The sequence below is a fragment of the Hylobates moloch genome, unplaced genomic scaffold, assembly GCF_009828535.3.
Source record: "Hylobates moloch isolate HMO894 unplaced genomic scaffold, HMol_V3 SCAFFOLD_13, whole genome shotgun sequence".
Lineage (NCBI taxonomy): Eukaryota > Metazoa > Chordata > Mammalia > Primates > Hylobatidae > Hylobates > Hylobates moloch.
This window is the reverse complement of record NW_026652288.1, coordinates 60,685,852-60,700,257: the sequence shown is the minus strand read 5'-3', so window position 1 is coordinate 60,700,257 and position 14,406 is coordinate 60,685,852. Positions and strand designations below refer to the sequence as shown.

The following is a 14,406-nucleotide window of genomic DNA, read 5'->3' as shown; positions in this document are numbered from 1 at the left end:
TTTCTTCCACATCATTTTGATCCCCAGTAAGTCCTAGCCAAAAGCAGTGTCCACAGATTGTATAACTTATACCAAGCGATGATCCCAGAGTAAGTTTGTAATAAGTGTATTGCCTAACTTTGGTTATTTTGTTTGAAATAACACAAACTTGGAGAAATAATGCCTGAAAGAACCAGATCCCTTGGATAAAGATGAAAAACGTCAATGAATAAAATCAACATCAATAATACATATGTTTCATTTAAAAATGTTTTATTGTGAAATATAGCATCATTGAAAAAAGTGTATGAGGCCGGTTGCGGTGGCTCATGCCTGTAATCCCAACACTTTGGGAGGCCAGGAGTTCAAGACCAGCCTGGCTGGCATAGCAAAACCACGTCTCTACCAAAGATACAAAAATTAGCTGGGCGTGGTGGTGCATACCTGTAATCCCAGCTACTTGGGAGGCTGAGGCACTAGAATCACTTGAGCCTGGGAAGTGGAGATTGTACAACTGCACTGCAGCCTGGGTGACTGAGTGAGACTCTGTCTCAGAAAAAAGTATATTAAAAGCTAATGTACAGTTTAAATAGGCATGCATCATTGCTTCATTAAACTAGTCCAGTTCAAGTGGTTTTATATTTATTAATGCAAAATTCACTGTCGTTAGTTCTAACCATGATCAGGTAATTGAATTTCCAGACTAGAAGAGCCAAAAAGCATCCTTAACATATCTTACTAATATATGCAGCAGTTTGCCTATGCATGGACTTTTAATTTCATTTAATTTTTTATTTTTATAGATTTAGGAGATACAAGTCCAGTTGTGTTACACAAATATAGTACGTAGTGGTGAAGTTTGGGCTTTTAAAATAGTAAACATTGTACCCATTGGATAGTGTTTCATCCCTTGCCCCCTCCCACCTTCCCCTTCTTTGGAGTCTTCAGTGTCTATTATTTCACTCTCTATGTCCACGTGGACCCATTGTTTAGCTCCCACTTATGAGTAAGAACATTCAGGTTTTGATGTTCTGTTCCTGAGTCATTTCATATAGACCTTCAGCTCTACCCACGTTGCTGCAAAAGACATGATTTTATTATTTTTTATGGTGATATAGTATTCTGTGGTATACATCGACACTATATTTTCTTTATCCAGTCATCTGTTGATGGACACTTAGGTTGATTCCATGACTTTGCTATGGTGAACAGTACTGTGATAAATATATGAATGCAGGTATTTTTTTGATATAATAGTTTCCTTTCCTTTGGGTAGATACCCAGTAGTGGGATTGCTAGATGGAATGGTGTTCTATTTTTAGTTCTTTGAGGAATCTTCATACTGTTTTCCACAGAGACTGTCTTAATATAAGTTCCCACTAATGGTGTATAAGCATTCCTTTTTTTCCACATCCTCACCAACATCTGTTGTTGGACTTTTCTTTGACAAAATAATTTGTTGGATAATTTTTTTAAATTAGAAATTTAGGCTATAAAGTTTTGATATTCATCCTGAATATATTTGATGATTCTTAAAGCATTTTAAATTCTTACTTCTGTATATTTGTACATCATTTACTCCATTTAGCCTGGCTGAATTGTTCCCATCTCAAGTCCCATTTTCCCCATGGAGAGGACTGTCTAACATCTATTGCTGTTACTCTGTGCCAGGTGCTGGACTGATGTTTAACATGTGCTCTCTCATTTAAGTCTCCCAATAACTTGATAAGATAATGTAATAGTGTTAACTTCTGTTTCCCAGATGAGGAAACTAAGGTAGCATGCTCAGGCCCTCAGAGATAGTGAGGATTTGAATTCAAGTTCTAAGTCCCTTGCTTTCTTAAAGCCTTGGCTCTGATCTTCACCATCAACCATATGCCTTGCCTCCCCATGGTAATTTCCTAGTCTGAACTCCTGTAGCCTCCTGTTTGCATCACTTATTACCTACCCCCATGTCTCCCCAGTGCCTGTTCCAGTGACTTGCATATAGCAGGTGCTGAAGGAATGTTTGGTGGTTAAACAGTTGTTTTCTTTTCTGCAAGGGAGAGGGAATTTCTATTTAACAATTTTGTAGTCCAAGAACCTGAGCTCAAAACAAAACTTGCCTCTAGTATCCTTTTAAATACCAGGTTTATAGTAGTCTTGATATTATCTAATTTTCCACTTAGGGAAAAACTATACAAAAATTAATTTATGTTGTATATAGTGTTTAAATTTATTATCAAAATGATGCAAAATATATAGCTGTTTTTGACTTATGGTTGTCTTTCATTTCATCTCAAGATGAGCACCTGTTATTGGCATTGTTTTGTACTAGGTAGAGTGCAGGATATAAAAATGAATGAGGCAAAGTACCTGCCCTTGGGGCACTTATCGTTCATTTGGTAAAACGAGAATATAGACAACTCATAATGGCAAAAAAAAAAAAAAAAAGTGGAGGGAGTTGGTGGTTGAATAGGGCTGTAAACTCTTAGAGAGCTGATTGGTGAATGTTCATGTATGTTTTGGTGAGTAGTATATCATTTAGTAAAGATGTCAAGCTTCAAATCATTATCATAAGGTTAAATATATTACGCATGTCTTTACAGCAAGTTTATTTCTGATCGTGAAAGTAGAAGAAGTCTCACAAACAGCCATTTGGAAAAAAAGAAGTGTGATGAGTATGTAAGTATCATTATAATGAAGTATGCTTATTTTTTTAATCATATAAATTGGGACAAATCTTTTTAATTCAAGTAGCATAATACCAAAAGTATAACTACCTGTATTCACCAGGATATTCCTCATGCTTTATGTATTTTCTCTTGAAATCCATTCAAGGAAATAACTAGGTAACTTAAGAATGGATTTTCTTGAATTTTACTTCCATATTGGTTCCTGAGAGTGCATTAAAGGCTTTGGCTTGATGAACTTTCTTGGGGATTATTTTGCTTAGTGTCAATGTTTGTTTGTTTCTTCAGATTCCAGGTACAACCTCCTTAGGCATGTCTGTTTTTAACCTAAGCAACGCCATTATGGGCAGTGGGATTTTGGGACTCGCCTTTGCCCTGGCAAACACTGGAATCCTACTTTTTCTGTGAGTATTGACGTGCCAGTACTTTCCATTTTAAAACTGAACTTTTTGTATGTTTCTTTTATTACATAGAAGAAATGTGAAATATTTATAAATAGTTTTTTTATTAGCTTGGCTAAGTTACAAGTACATACTTTGATATTTATTGCTTGAGTGATTTTCCAAAATGTACCTAATGCTTACAACAAAGAGGAAGGAGGAAATCTTTTTATTAATCAAAAATACTGAAATAAGCATTTGTGAAAAGGATTAAAACATTTGAAAATAACTTTTTTTTGGTATTTTTGCAGTCTACCTGTGACTTTAAATCTCAGTTAAAATATTAAGAGGTGTTTAACCCCAGCCAGTCACCACTTTGGCATTTGGATTGCTGTGAAGCGTGTACTACATCAAACGGCAATTACGAATTTGTTTGTAATAAATATTCAAGAAGCATAGAAATTTTCAGTGTTTTGAAGATGAGAAATTAGCATGTACTTTCCCACTGAGATTCAATGAGAAGAAAATGGGCAATTTTCTTTTTAAATAACTTTATCTCAAACTGTTGAATGGGACTTTCTGCAAATGTATGGAGGGCTTATTTTTAGTTGGAACAAGATTAAGAGAGATGATATAATTTGTACTAAGAAAATTCTTGCCCAGCCTAATTCCCTCTCAAATGTCACACGAGTGTCAGTGGTGAGGTGAGGGAGAAAGCACTTCTCCGAGGATCTTGCCTTTTGTTCCCTGACTTGAAACTCATGCTTTTCATTGGCCTGGCTAGATAGTCCTTGTTGCCATGTCATTTTGACAGGAGCATCATTTTCTTAGAGCAGTGACCTAAATGGTTACTAATCCTACAAACTGTGGATATCCTTTCAAAAAACGCATCAAAAACTCAGATAAAAGAATATTACTGCCCATTCCATTACTCCAGGAACAGAAATGCCCATCCATGCTGCTCTGTGTTAGGCATTAATATTTTTTTGTGTGTAAACTAACGTGTCCTTTCTAAAATTAAAAGACTGTGTAAGATGGTGAATTCGATACATTGTCTTCCATATTGTCAGCCTAATTCAGTGAACCTAACTCTAGCCTCCTCTCTTGATCTTTCTGAATGCATCTTTGTAAGTTGCCTTTCCACTTGAGCTGAGTGCCAGGTTTTAGGGTAATATGGCAGAATTGGACAACATATTTCTATGGTGATTTTTTTGGGTATATGTGGAATTCTGACTCTCTGAGGATAGTAGACTGCTTGAGGAGCTACACTTCTGGTTTTCAGTGAATTTACACGAGACACCTGAGTGCTACTCCCATCTCCTCTTCTAAATGGCTATGTAGTTTTAAGCAAGTTTCTTAGCCACTCTGAGCTTCAGTTCCTTCCTCTTCAAAACAAGGAAATTGTGCAAGAAAAATTTCAGAACCAGGCCAACCTCCAAAACGCTATGGTTCTGTGACTATTTTCAGTCATTCCAAAGCTGGGAATATGTTCAGTTCAGAATGTGTATTACATTGATTTCTTTTTTTTAAAGTTATCGCAATATATCAAGTTATAAATTCACCTAGTGTAAAAAGTCAATTCTTTGATGACTGTTAACAACAGTAATTCTTGTATCTCTACAAGAGATACAAGTAGCATCTAGTAGTGCCAGGCATTACTCTGTTTTATGCAGAATCCTTACAATAACTCTACGAAGTAGCTGCTAGCATTAATTTCTTGTTTCACAGATAAGGAAACTGAGGCATAAAGGATAGGTTTAATTTCGCAATCTCTCTTGATCACCCTTCTGGAGATTTCCTCTACCTCTCTTCTTTGCTAGATCCATTGTTTCCTATATTCCATTTATTCTTCTTTCTGGATTTACTTATGTGCTGTTATTGTTCAGAAAAGGTGACTGAAAATAAAATTTTTGAGACCTTTATTTCTGAAAAATATTTTTATTCTACTTTTACCTTTGATTGGTAGTTTGGTTGCATATAGAACTTTATACTAGCAATAATTTTCCTTCAGAATTTTGAAGGTATTGCTGTATTTCCTTCTAGCTTTTTTCTGTTGTGAAGTCCTATATGCTTCTGATTCCTGATCTTTTATATATAGCCAGGTTTTGTTAATTTTTTTTTTTTTGGAAACTTGTCAAATCTCTTAGTTCCCAGTATCCTGCAGTTTCACAATGATGTGCCTTGATGTGGGCCTGTTTTCATCAATTGTGTCAGGCATTGGGTGCAATCTTTTCTTTTAGAACTCCATGGTCTTTCTTTAGAAATCCATAGGCTGGGCACAGTGGCTCATGCCTATAATCCCAGCACTTTGGGAGGCTGAGGCCCGTGGATCACCTGGCAGTTTGAGACCAGCCTGGCCAGCCTTGCCAACATGGTGAAACCCCATCTCTACTAAAAATACAAAAAATTAGCTGGGTGTGGGGGCGGGCACCTGTAATCCAAGCTACTCAGGAGGCTGAGGCAGGGGAATCGGTTGAACTCAGGAGGCGGAGGTTGCAGTGAGCCGAGATCGTGTCCAGCCTGAGGGACAGAGCAAGATTCTGTCTCAAAAAAAAAAAAAAAAAAGGAAATCCATGGCCTTCAGTTTGGGGAATTTTTTTTACATTATTGTGTTGATGAATTCCTATTACCCCCAGATTTTGGACCTTCTAGACTAGTCCTCTAAGTTTTTTAATCTTTCCTTTATTTTCATTTCTATAATGTTTCACTGTAATTTTGGGGATATGTCCTCAATTTTTCCCCTCTTTATTGAATGTTTTATTTCTGTTATTATTTTTTATTTATAGGAGCTTAAAAACTCTAAGAATGTTTCTTTTTAATATTATTTTGGTTCTGTTTCATGATTTCAGTATCTTCCCTGAGGATTCTAATGATAGTTTTTTTCCTGCATTATGAACAATTTAAAACGTGAAGTAGAGAGAATAGTGGAAAAAGATTTTTATGTTTCCTTCCTTCTATGGATGGTTGTTTTAGTCAGTTCGCCACCAAGATTGTCTTGAAGCAAATCTCAGTTATTTTATTATTTCATCCCTAAATATTTTATATATATCTCTAAAATGCAAGGACTCTTTTAACTCAGTATGTCATACCTAGAAACAAGTCGGCAACAGTTCCCTAATATCATCAAATATACAATCAGTATTTAAATTGCTTTGATTATGTTATGTTTTCAAACATAAGGGTTGTTCAACTCAGTACTCAGATAAGGTTCACACAGTGCAATTGGTTGATATGTATTTTAAGTCTTTTTTAATTTATATTTTCCCATTTCTCTCCTTTTATTCTGTGTCATTTATTTAAGAAACAGGGCCATTTGTGTAAAGTTTTCCACAATCTGGATTTTGCTGTTTGTATCCCTGAGGTACAAGCTGATTTTTGTTTGTTTTGGGGTCTTTCACCTTAGAGTCTTTGCCCAGATGTCACATAGTTCCTCTTTATCTGCTGTCTTCAAGAATGGGGGAAAAACAAGGCTGATTTGAGCCTGGCACACACGAGTGGGGCTTGTTCGCAGTAGCTTCACTTAAGATGCTCTCGAGCCCTTTACTTGGGAACCACCAGGGTCATTTGTCTAGGACCCTCTTCTTTGGCTGTTCAGATCACCCAGAGAACAGCTCCCAATCCCCTGTTCTGGGGGCCTGGACCTCACTGCCATCTTTCTGGGAACCAAGTAGGGGGAAAGGGCTGGAATGATTATCCCAGCAGGCATGTGTTCACTCAGTTCCCAATTTTCATTAGAGTATGCCTCTTCCCCATAAATTGTGCCTAGTCTCTCACCTAGAAACATATATTGTATACTTTCCAGAGAACATATATTCAGATTGTTGCCAGGATGGGAGAGGACCAACCAGTCAGCTTTATGGAGTAGGACCTGGTCTGGGGAATCTAGCTATTTCTTGAAAAAAGTTCAACAGATCCTCACTATTTTAGTTCACCCCTTCCATTATCCCCAACTTTCAGTCATGCCCTCAGTGCCTTTTAGAGATTCTGTGAGGTAAACTGAGTTGGTCTTGGCTTTTTCCACTGCCGATTTATGGTCCAGGTCTGTCTGCTTTCCAGCTTTCAAAATTTCATTATTGTCTACTATTATATTTTATCCTAGCAGCTTTACGCCTTAAAAAAAATCTTTTTACTGGGATATCAAGGGAGAGGGAGTAAGTTCTTGTATTCAATCTACTATTCCTAGAATTCAATTGATTTTTATCTATACTGGCTGAGGGATAATTGACGTTCTATCTCATGACACTTTAGAGTCTGATTAAAGCGGGGAATTGGAAAAATTTACTTTTGTAGTCGAAGGAAGATTTTTCCTGGATGAAACTATTATAGATCATTTAGTTATTTGTAAGATTCATGGATAATAAGCGCGACACACCAAGTCTTCAGCTAAATCTCATGAAGGTAGTTGTACAAAGTCTCAAACTTTAAGTTTCTCACTAAACTTAGGACTCTCCTACCTCAGGACAAGGACTCACTCTGTGACTGTTGTAAAACCAGCTGCTCCTACAGCTGCTCAAAGCCAAGAAGCAGTTGGCAGGATCAAGATATTTCATCTGGTACAGGGCTCCATTCCAGACTCACATTGGCCAACACAGGAAAGGAGTCCAAGACTGTCCAGGCTTCTTTGGACCAGCAGCTGGGAAGGCTCCTTAGTGTCTCCCTGAGGCTGGGTGTGGAGCCTTCTCTGCGGTCATCTGGAAACTTGTTGGTGCGATTTCTTTTTCTTGGATGAGTTTGTGGCTCATTTTTTTTTAACCTATCCGTAATGGCTGTCATCCCTGTTTAACACACTCTAATTCAGTTAGATTCAGTGAGTCCTGTCCTGTTGTAAGAATGGTGCTGGATTTTGCATTTTTCTCAATTTTGAGGATGCTGGTGGGCACTCTCGATTTATCATAGTTCTGCAGGTATATATCCTCTATCGGGAACAAAGTGGGGCTAGACCCTGAGGCTGCAAGTCAGGGATGTACTGAGGCACAAGTACCTCAGGGTAAAGGGTACTTGTTGAGCTGTTTTCCTAGGAGTGAGGACTCAAATAAAAGGCAATAGATGCTAAAGGAATTTCCTGCTACCGTAACTTCCTCTTTATCTGAGTCTTACCCGTAACTCCATCATAGCAGAAGTAGGGATTAGAAATCAATATTGACATGGAAGAATGGTGGGTTTTGTTTTGTTACATTTTGTTACATTTTCTGAAGATTTCTATTAAAGGCATACATTTTATAGGAAATTAACCTCTAGAACATATCTCATAGTACTAGGTAAGTGTGATGTTTATTACACTACACAGAATCTGATAAAGCAATAAATGCTTTTTATTTTTCCATAACTTCTTAGCATGTATTATTATTTTTATTTTAATAATGTAGTCCTTAAGTTGAAAACCATGAAAAACAAAAGTAGAATTCACGACACTTCTGAGATATCAGTTTATTATTAACACTGAGTTTGTGAACAATCTCTTTGAAATGTTAATTGTGAGACAAAAGTACAATGTGTGTAAAACAATAGTTTAAATTTTATTTGGTTGATTATAATACCAGACCTTTTGGATTCTTGTTTTCCATTTTCTGTCTCATTTGTGTTGTCGTTGTGGGAATGAAAAAGATAATTTATCTAAAAACAGATTTTGAAAAGTGGCATGCATGGAGACTTTTATTAGCACCAATGCATAGAGCTGCTAAGAAGAATAAATGAGTGGTGTGTGTGTGTGTGTGTGTGTGTGAATGTGAGAGAGAAAGAGCAATGGAGAGAGTGATAGTAGTGCGTGGTGCATAGTACACACTGTAGGTATTTGTTAAAATACTACAGTTAGTATTAGGTAGTCACTAAATAATGGCTAACATTTACTGAACAGTATCTATATATGCTACACTATCTTAATCCCCACCATCAACATTGTGAGGTAGGTATTAGCCCCATTTTACAGATAAAGTAACTGAGGCTTAATAACTTACCTGTGATCACACATTAGAAAGTAGGGGAGCCATCGTCCCATCCAGGCTTGCTTGACTCTAGAGCCAGCGTGATCTAAAACACCATACTGCCTTTGGTGATGCCTTCTTCAAACACCAAAGTTGCATTATTACTCTACAACTTGAGAAAAACTTTATTCTTATCAATGGATGCTTGCAAGTTAGTACTTACCTTTTACTTTCCAATATAATGTACCTTTAAAATCACCTTATAAAATCAGCCAGTATTCCTGAATTATCTTGCTAGTGTTCCACCAATAACCGTCCCCTTTACTGTCATGAAAACGGCTTGGCAATATCAAGTGTACCAAACTGTAGACAGATGCTGTCAGGTTCCTGTTCACAAGAAGTAAAATGTATGCTTAAAGTATATTGCGAAACCAATAAACCTCTCAGCGGCTTCATATTTGTCATGTGGGTTCCTGCATGTGCAATTTAAGATTTCCCATTGCTTTCAGGAGCCCTTGAACTCCTGAAAGAAGTAACTAAACATTTTGTTATTAAGAATTAAACACCAAGTGATAGCAAAATCAAATAATACCAAGTCTAACCCTAGGAAACTTGTTAAATAATCATGGTACTTTCATAAAATAGAGCATTGGACTACTACTTAAAAGAGTAAAATAGACTTATATGGGCAGGTGAGGAAAAATCTCCTAGGTTGTAACCGGGAACATAGTGTGTAACACTATGTTACTGTGTAGCATAGTATTATTAATACTGTGTAACATAGTACTATTACATGAATCCAAACTGAATATTGGGTGGAAGTGAGCAAGGAAGGAGGGTGTGTCTATATGTATACATTATATTGCCCAGAATATTTGGGGAGGGTACACAAGAGAACTGTTGGCAGTGGTTACTTCTGGAGAGTGAGAAAAGGTCTAGAGGTGGAGTGGAGATGGAAAGTTTAGACTCTTTAAATTTATTTTTAACCTGCTTTTAGAGGAAAAAAATCTAGTTGAAAAAATTGGTTTTTTGAAGAACTTAACACCAGTGCAATAAGACTTTTTCCTTTTCCTCTTACCTACTAAAAACTTGAGAGAGAAAATGTATTTTTGGTGTAGATAGATAGACCATGAAGCTAGAATGAGGACTCTGTCAATGCTGTGCCACTTGTTCCAGACTGTGTTTTCAACCTCTTTTCCCTTCAGATGACCTCAGCTTCTGCCACACTAACCTTCCCTTTTCTGTAGAGGCTGCCTGCCTCAAAACCATTACCTTGGTCTTTCCAGCAGCCCACCCCTACCCTGTCTCATCTCTGTCTTCTGAATCCTCATGGTCCTGGAAGGCCTAGATCAGATGTTATCTCCTCCAAAACTGCTTGTCTGATCCTCCCAGGTAGAAGGGAGGTCTCTCTTCCTTTCCTTTTCAGTGTAATTTGTATCTTTCTAATAGTAAGTATCACTTCCATTATTTAGGCATACATTTTACCATCCCTATTGAACGCTGAGCCCTACAAGGGCAGGATTAACGCCAAATTCTTCCTTGTTGAAATCATCCTCCTCCCACTAACACGATCTAGAACAGCATTTGCACGTAGCTGCTCCTCAGCAAAGTTTTACTGAAATGAGTGAATGGATATGTAAGAATTAGATTTTGCAAAACCAGAAACAAGGCTTTAGGGCACAACAGTGGCTTTCATTATTGTTGCAAATTTATCAGAGAGGAAAAAGATCAACTGAAAGGTTTAGTTCACCCTCAAACTTTTAGTAGGCTGTGGAGGTGTGGTGATAATAATAATCACAAAGTCAGCATGGGACTGGCTGCTCATTGTCTACTTTCCTAGGAATGCCTCCTTCATTTGAAAATTCAAAATAGTTCTGAGACTGCTAAGAAATACTAGATGAGGTTGGTATTGCAAAAGGGCATTTGTTGTTAAATTGCTATTTGGGAAAAGGACAGTAATTGTCATTGTCAGTTACAGCAATTACCTTCACTTTGGTGGATTGTTTACTTAATTGTAGGTGAATTCTCTGGCCCTCTCTCCCTCCCTGTCTCTCTGTTTGCCTCTCAATATTTGCCTTTGTGGGCCATTTGTAATTACCCTACCAGCAAAACAATGCACCATTGATCCATGTTTACAAACAAACCAGTAAATACTCCTTCCAGTAAGGATAAGTCTAAAAATATAAGAGTCTTTGTAAACTGAGATCAGACTACCAGGTCCCTTCTCTCTTTAAATTTAGTGTTTTACAATTGAGCCTACATAAGGAGGAAATAAAAATAGAAGTAAAAGTATAGACCCATCAGCACATTGCCCTAAGTCTTTGCTCATATATTATGGGAATTTGATCGTTATTATCCCATCACAAAAAATAGTCTTCTCATTCTATCGGAAGAATTATATTCTTAACCAAATGCACCAGCATCACTTTCTGATGTCTCTAAATATTTTTCAGTAAATTCTACTAAGTTGCAGCGAGATTGCAGCATACCTTTATACAAACTCGGCCTGTTCTTAAGCTATCGTTGCTTTATTACTTTATATATATGCCAAAAAGATTGAATGACACCTACCAAGATAATAATTTTTCTCTCAGTGGCAACGAAGATGGTCTGTGTGCTATTTATCAAGTTATTCCTTATAAATGGTAAGTCATCTCCTCCGTGCATTCCTAAGTGAGCAGTTCTTTGCCTCCTTAGGAAATACCAAACCAGACCTTGTGATCTAAAGACAGAGCAGTTAAGAGGAAGTCAATAAGGAAACCCTACTCTTCCGGATGATCCTAGGAGGTCCATCGGACTAGTCACATTCATCTTTCCTCTTGCCAATCAGTTTCTTGTTTTTAGAATTCTTTGAGTTATAGTCACAGTTCCTTAGAAATGATTTGAAGAGAAAATTGTCCTTTGGCTGGCAGCAAAAATCATTGACATCAGAGTCTGTTGTTTGGGAGTAATAACCCAGGAGAGGGAGAAAGGGCACATTCAGGCTTGCCAACATTTGAAATACATGGAAAAGGGACAGTGGCAGTGCCATTGAACTCTATTGAAATCCACTGGATTAAGAAGCTTTTCAGAAATAGGGAAATGGGAAAGTGGTTAGTGTTGCGCTAACAATGAGTGCCTATTTTGTAAACAGAAATAGTTGGCATGCGTAGGAGATGAGTCCCACCCATTGTTTTTAGAAGTTGAGCAGCTATTGCTAGTTTATGAGTCATCTGTGATGCATCTGATAAGGGGGTTCTAAGAATTCAATTCCCTTATCCCCAGAAAGGTAGGGGTGTGTGTGCATGAGTGTGTGTGTGTGCGTGCACACGCATGTGCTAGAGTGTATACCCTGAGTTCACTCAGTCCTATTTATGCTGAGTTGCATCAGGTGCCTTGGTCCTATCCAAGGACAACAGTGTGATCTCTGTTTTGGTGCAGTGTATTTTTCTTAGCCTGCAACAGACAACTTAACTATACTGGCTGTGGTTTTACAGCATTATTTACCTCCATGACTGGTAGAATGCCCTCTCTATTCACTCGTCTGGTTTACAGTAGGCCAGGTGCGTGTTAGCACAGTAGAGCAGGTTAAGTATGGTGCAGAGAGTTGGATTTTCAAGGTTAGCTTGAACTTTTATTACTCACAGAGTGGTAGTTGTTTTAATTGGAAAACTGCTCCTTTGTGGGCCAGTTAGTTTTGCTTTGTTCTCTGGCCACAAACTTCACCTTATGTCAGGCACATGATTTCAAAGATCTGCATCTATATCAGGGGTCAGCAAGGGACAGCCTGCAGACCAAAGCCACCCGCAGCCTCCTTTTGTGTGGCTGGCTAGGTAAGATTGACTTTTAATTTTATAAAGGACTTTAAAAAAGAAAAGATAGTTATAAAGTGTACATTGTTCCATGAGATCTTTATAACAACCCTGTTAATCACCCCCATTTTATAGATAAAGAAACTGAAACCGCCTTTGCAAAATTATAACCAAGGAAATTATGACAGTGAAAGAAATCAGACGTAACCAACTCTGTCTTGCTTCTAACCCTTAAGCTGTCCTTGTTCATTCCTGGGCATAGGCTGAACTAACTTTGGGAAGGAATTCAGTTCATGGTTTGACTGAAACAAAATTGGTAACAGCCCTTTTCCAAAAAGACCCCCTTCTTGCCTGGGGTCCAGTCTGCCTTTGCAGGACTAACAAATTAACTACACGATTAGAAATTACAGTTTAGGGGTCATGCAGCCTCTGGCTCCAAGAGTCTGAACCTCCCCAAATTGCTCCTCGGGGTAACATCATTATGGTAAAACCTAAGATCAGTGCTTGAGATATTTTGCAGAGCTGTACTCAGTGTATCAGCTGACACCACCCAGACTGCTAATCTTGCCCAACCAGTTCTGCCATCGCACCCAGGAACAGAAGACAGCAAGAAAATCTTACTTCAACCCCCTATGATTTCATATCCAACCTAACCAGTCATCACTCCCCACTTCCCCAGCCCCTAGCTGCCAAATTATCTTTTAAGAACTCTGATCTCCGAATGCTCTGGGAGACTGAATTGAGTAATAATAAAACTCCGGTCTCCCGCACAGCTGACTCTGCTTGACTTACCCCTTCTCCATTGCAATTCCCCTGTCTCGATAAAGTGGTTCTGTCTAGGCAGTGGGCAAGGTGAACCCACTGGGCGGTTACAAAACTAAAATTAACAGAGGCTAAGTAACTTGCCCAAGATGACTGACATCTGTGGGGAGGAGAGCAACAATTAAACCACGTAATTCTCCTTAAATGTGCCTTGTTACCACAAAAACAGAATGGGAAAATATGAATGAAGCCCCCAATCCACCTTTCTACTGGAACAAAAGTCCCAAATACCCACCGAGAACAGCATATTCCTTCATTTCAACAGTCACATGGGATTTTTCTGTCACTCAAGGGTTAACATCTTTAGAGTATGATAAAGAGTAAGGATCTAGGTTTGAGGAGAAGGGAAATGACTTGTCCTTGTGAAGTGGGAAAAGAGGAACGAGGACACATCAAGAGTGTCAAGAGTTATAAATGGAGCGCCCACAAAACCCACAGCCCTCTACTCACTATAGGTTAAAAACAGGAAGTGGTAGTGGTACATGGCTCTCTTTCTCACTGGTACAACATCCTCATTTAAGCTCAGACCTCTCTAACTTTTTTACAAAGAACCAACTAAACTAAAATTCTATTTTTACCAGCATACTTCTTTTAGATTCCTCTTTCTTTTTAGGATTATATTAGATACTATTTGAATTGGCCATCAGCAATGCATATTTCTTTTTCTAGACAAAATAAAATACCTTACTGACAGTGAGGCTCGTTTAAGAAAAGCTTTGCACCACAGAGCTTAGATTTACCTACAAGGAAAGAAATGGAAAGAACTGTACAAATAATTGCTCTCCACCTGTTTCCTGCCTGGCCTTTTAAAACCACCCATTTAATTCCCTAATCTAATTTG

The 14,406-nt window shown here is 38.0% G+C and overlaps 1 protein-coding gene across 3 annotated transcripts in view; it reads left to right on the top strand.

Annotated features, from left to right (window-relative positions):
• The window catches only part of SLC38A1 (solute carrier family 38 member 1), a 91,998-nt gene that overhangs the window by 37,048 nt on the left and 40,544 nt on the right, over positions 1 to 14,406 (top strand). For all 3 annotated transcript variants that reach the window (XM_058427068.1, XM_032173779.2, XM_032173780.2), the window contains exons 4-5: positions 2,568 to 2,643; positions 2,940 to 3,055. In XM_058427068.1, coding sequence (XP_058283051.1) covers positions 2,568 to 2,643; positions 2,940 to 3,055 — 192 coding nt within the window. The remainder of the gene's footprint in view (positions 1 to 2,567; positions 2,644 to 2,939; positions 3,056 to 14,406) is intronic.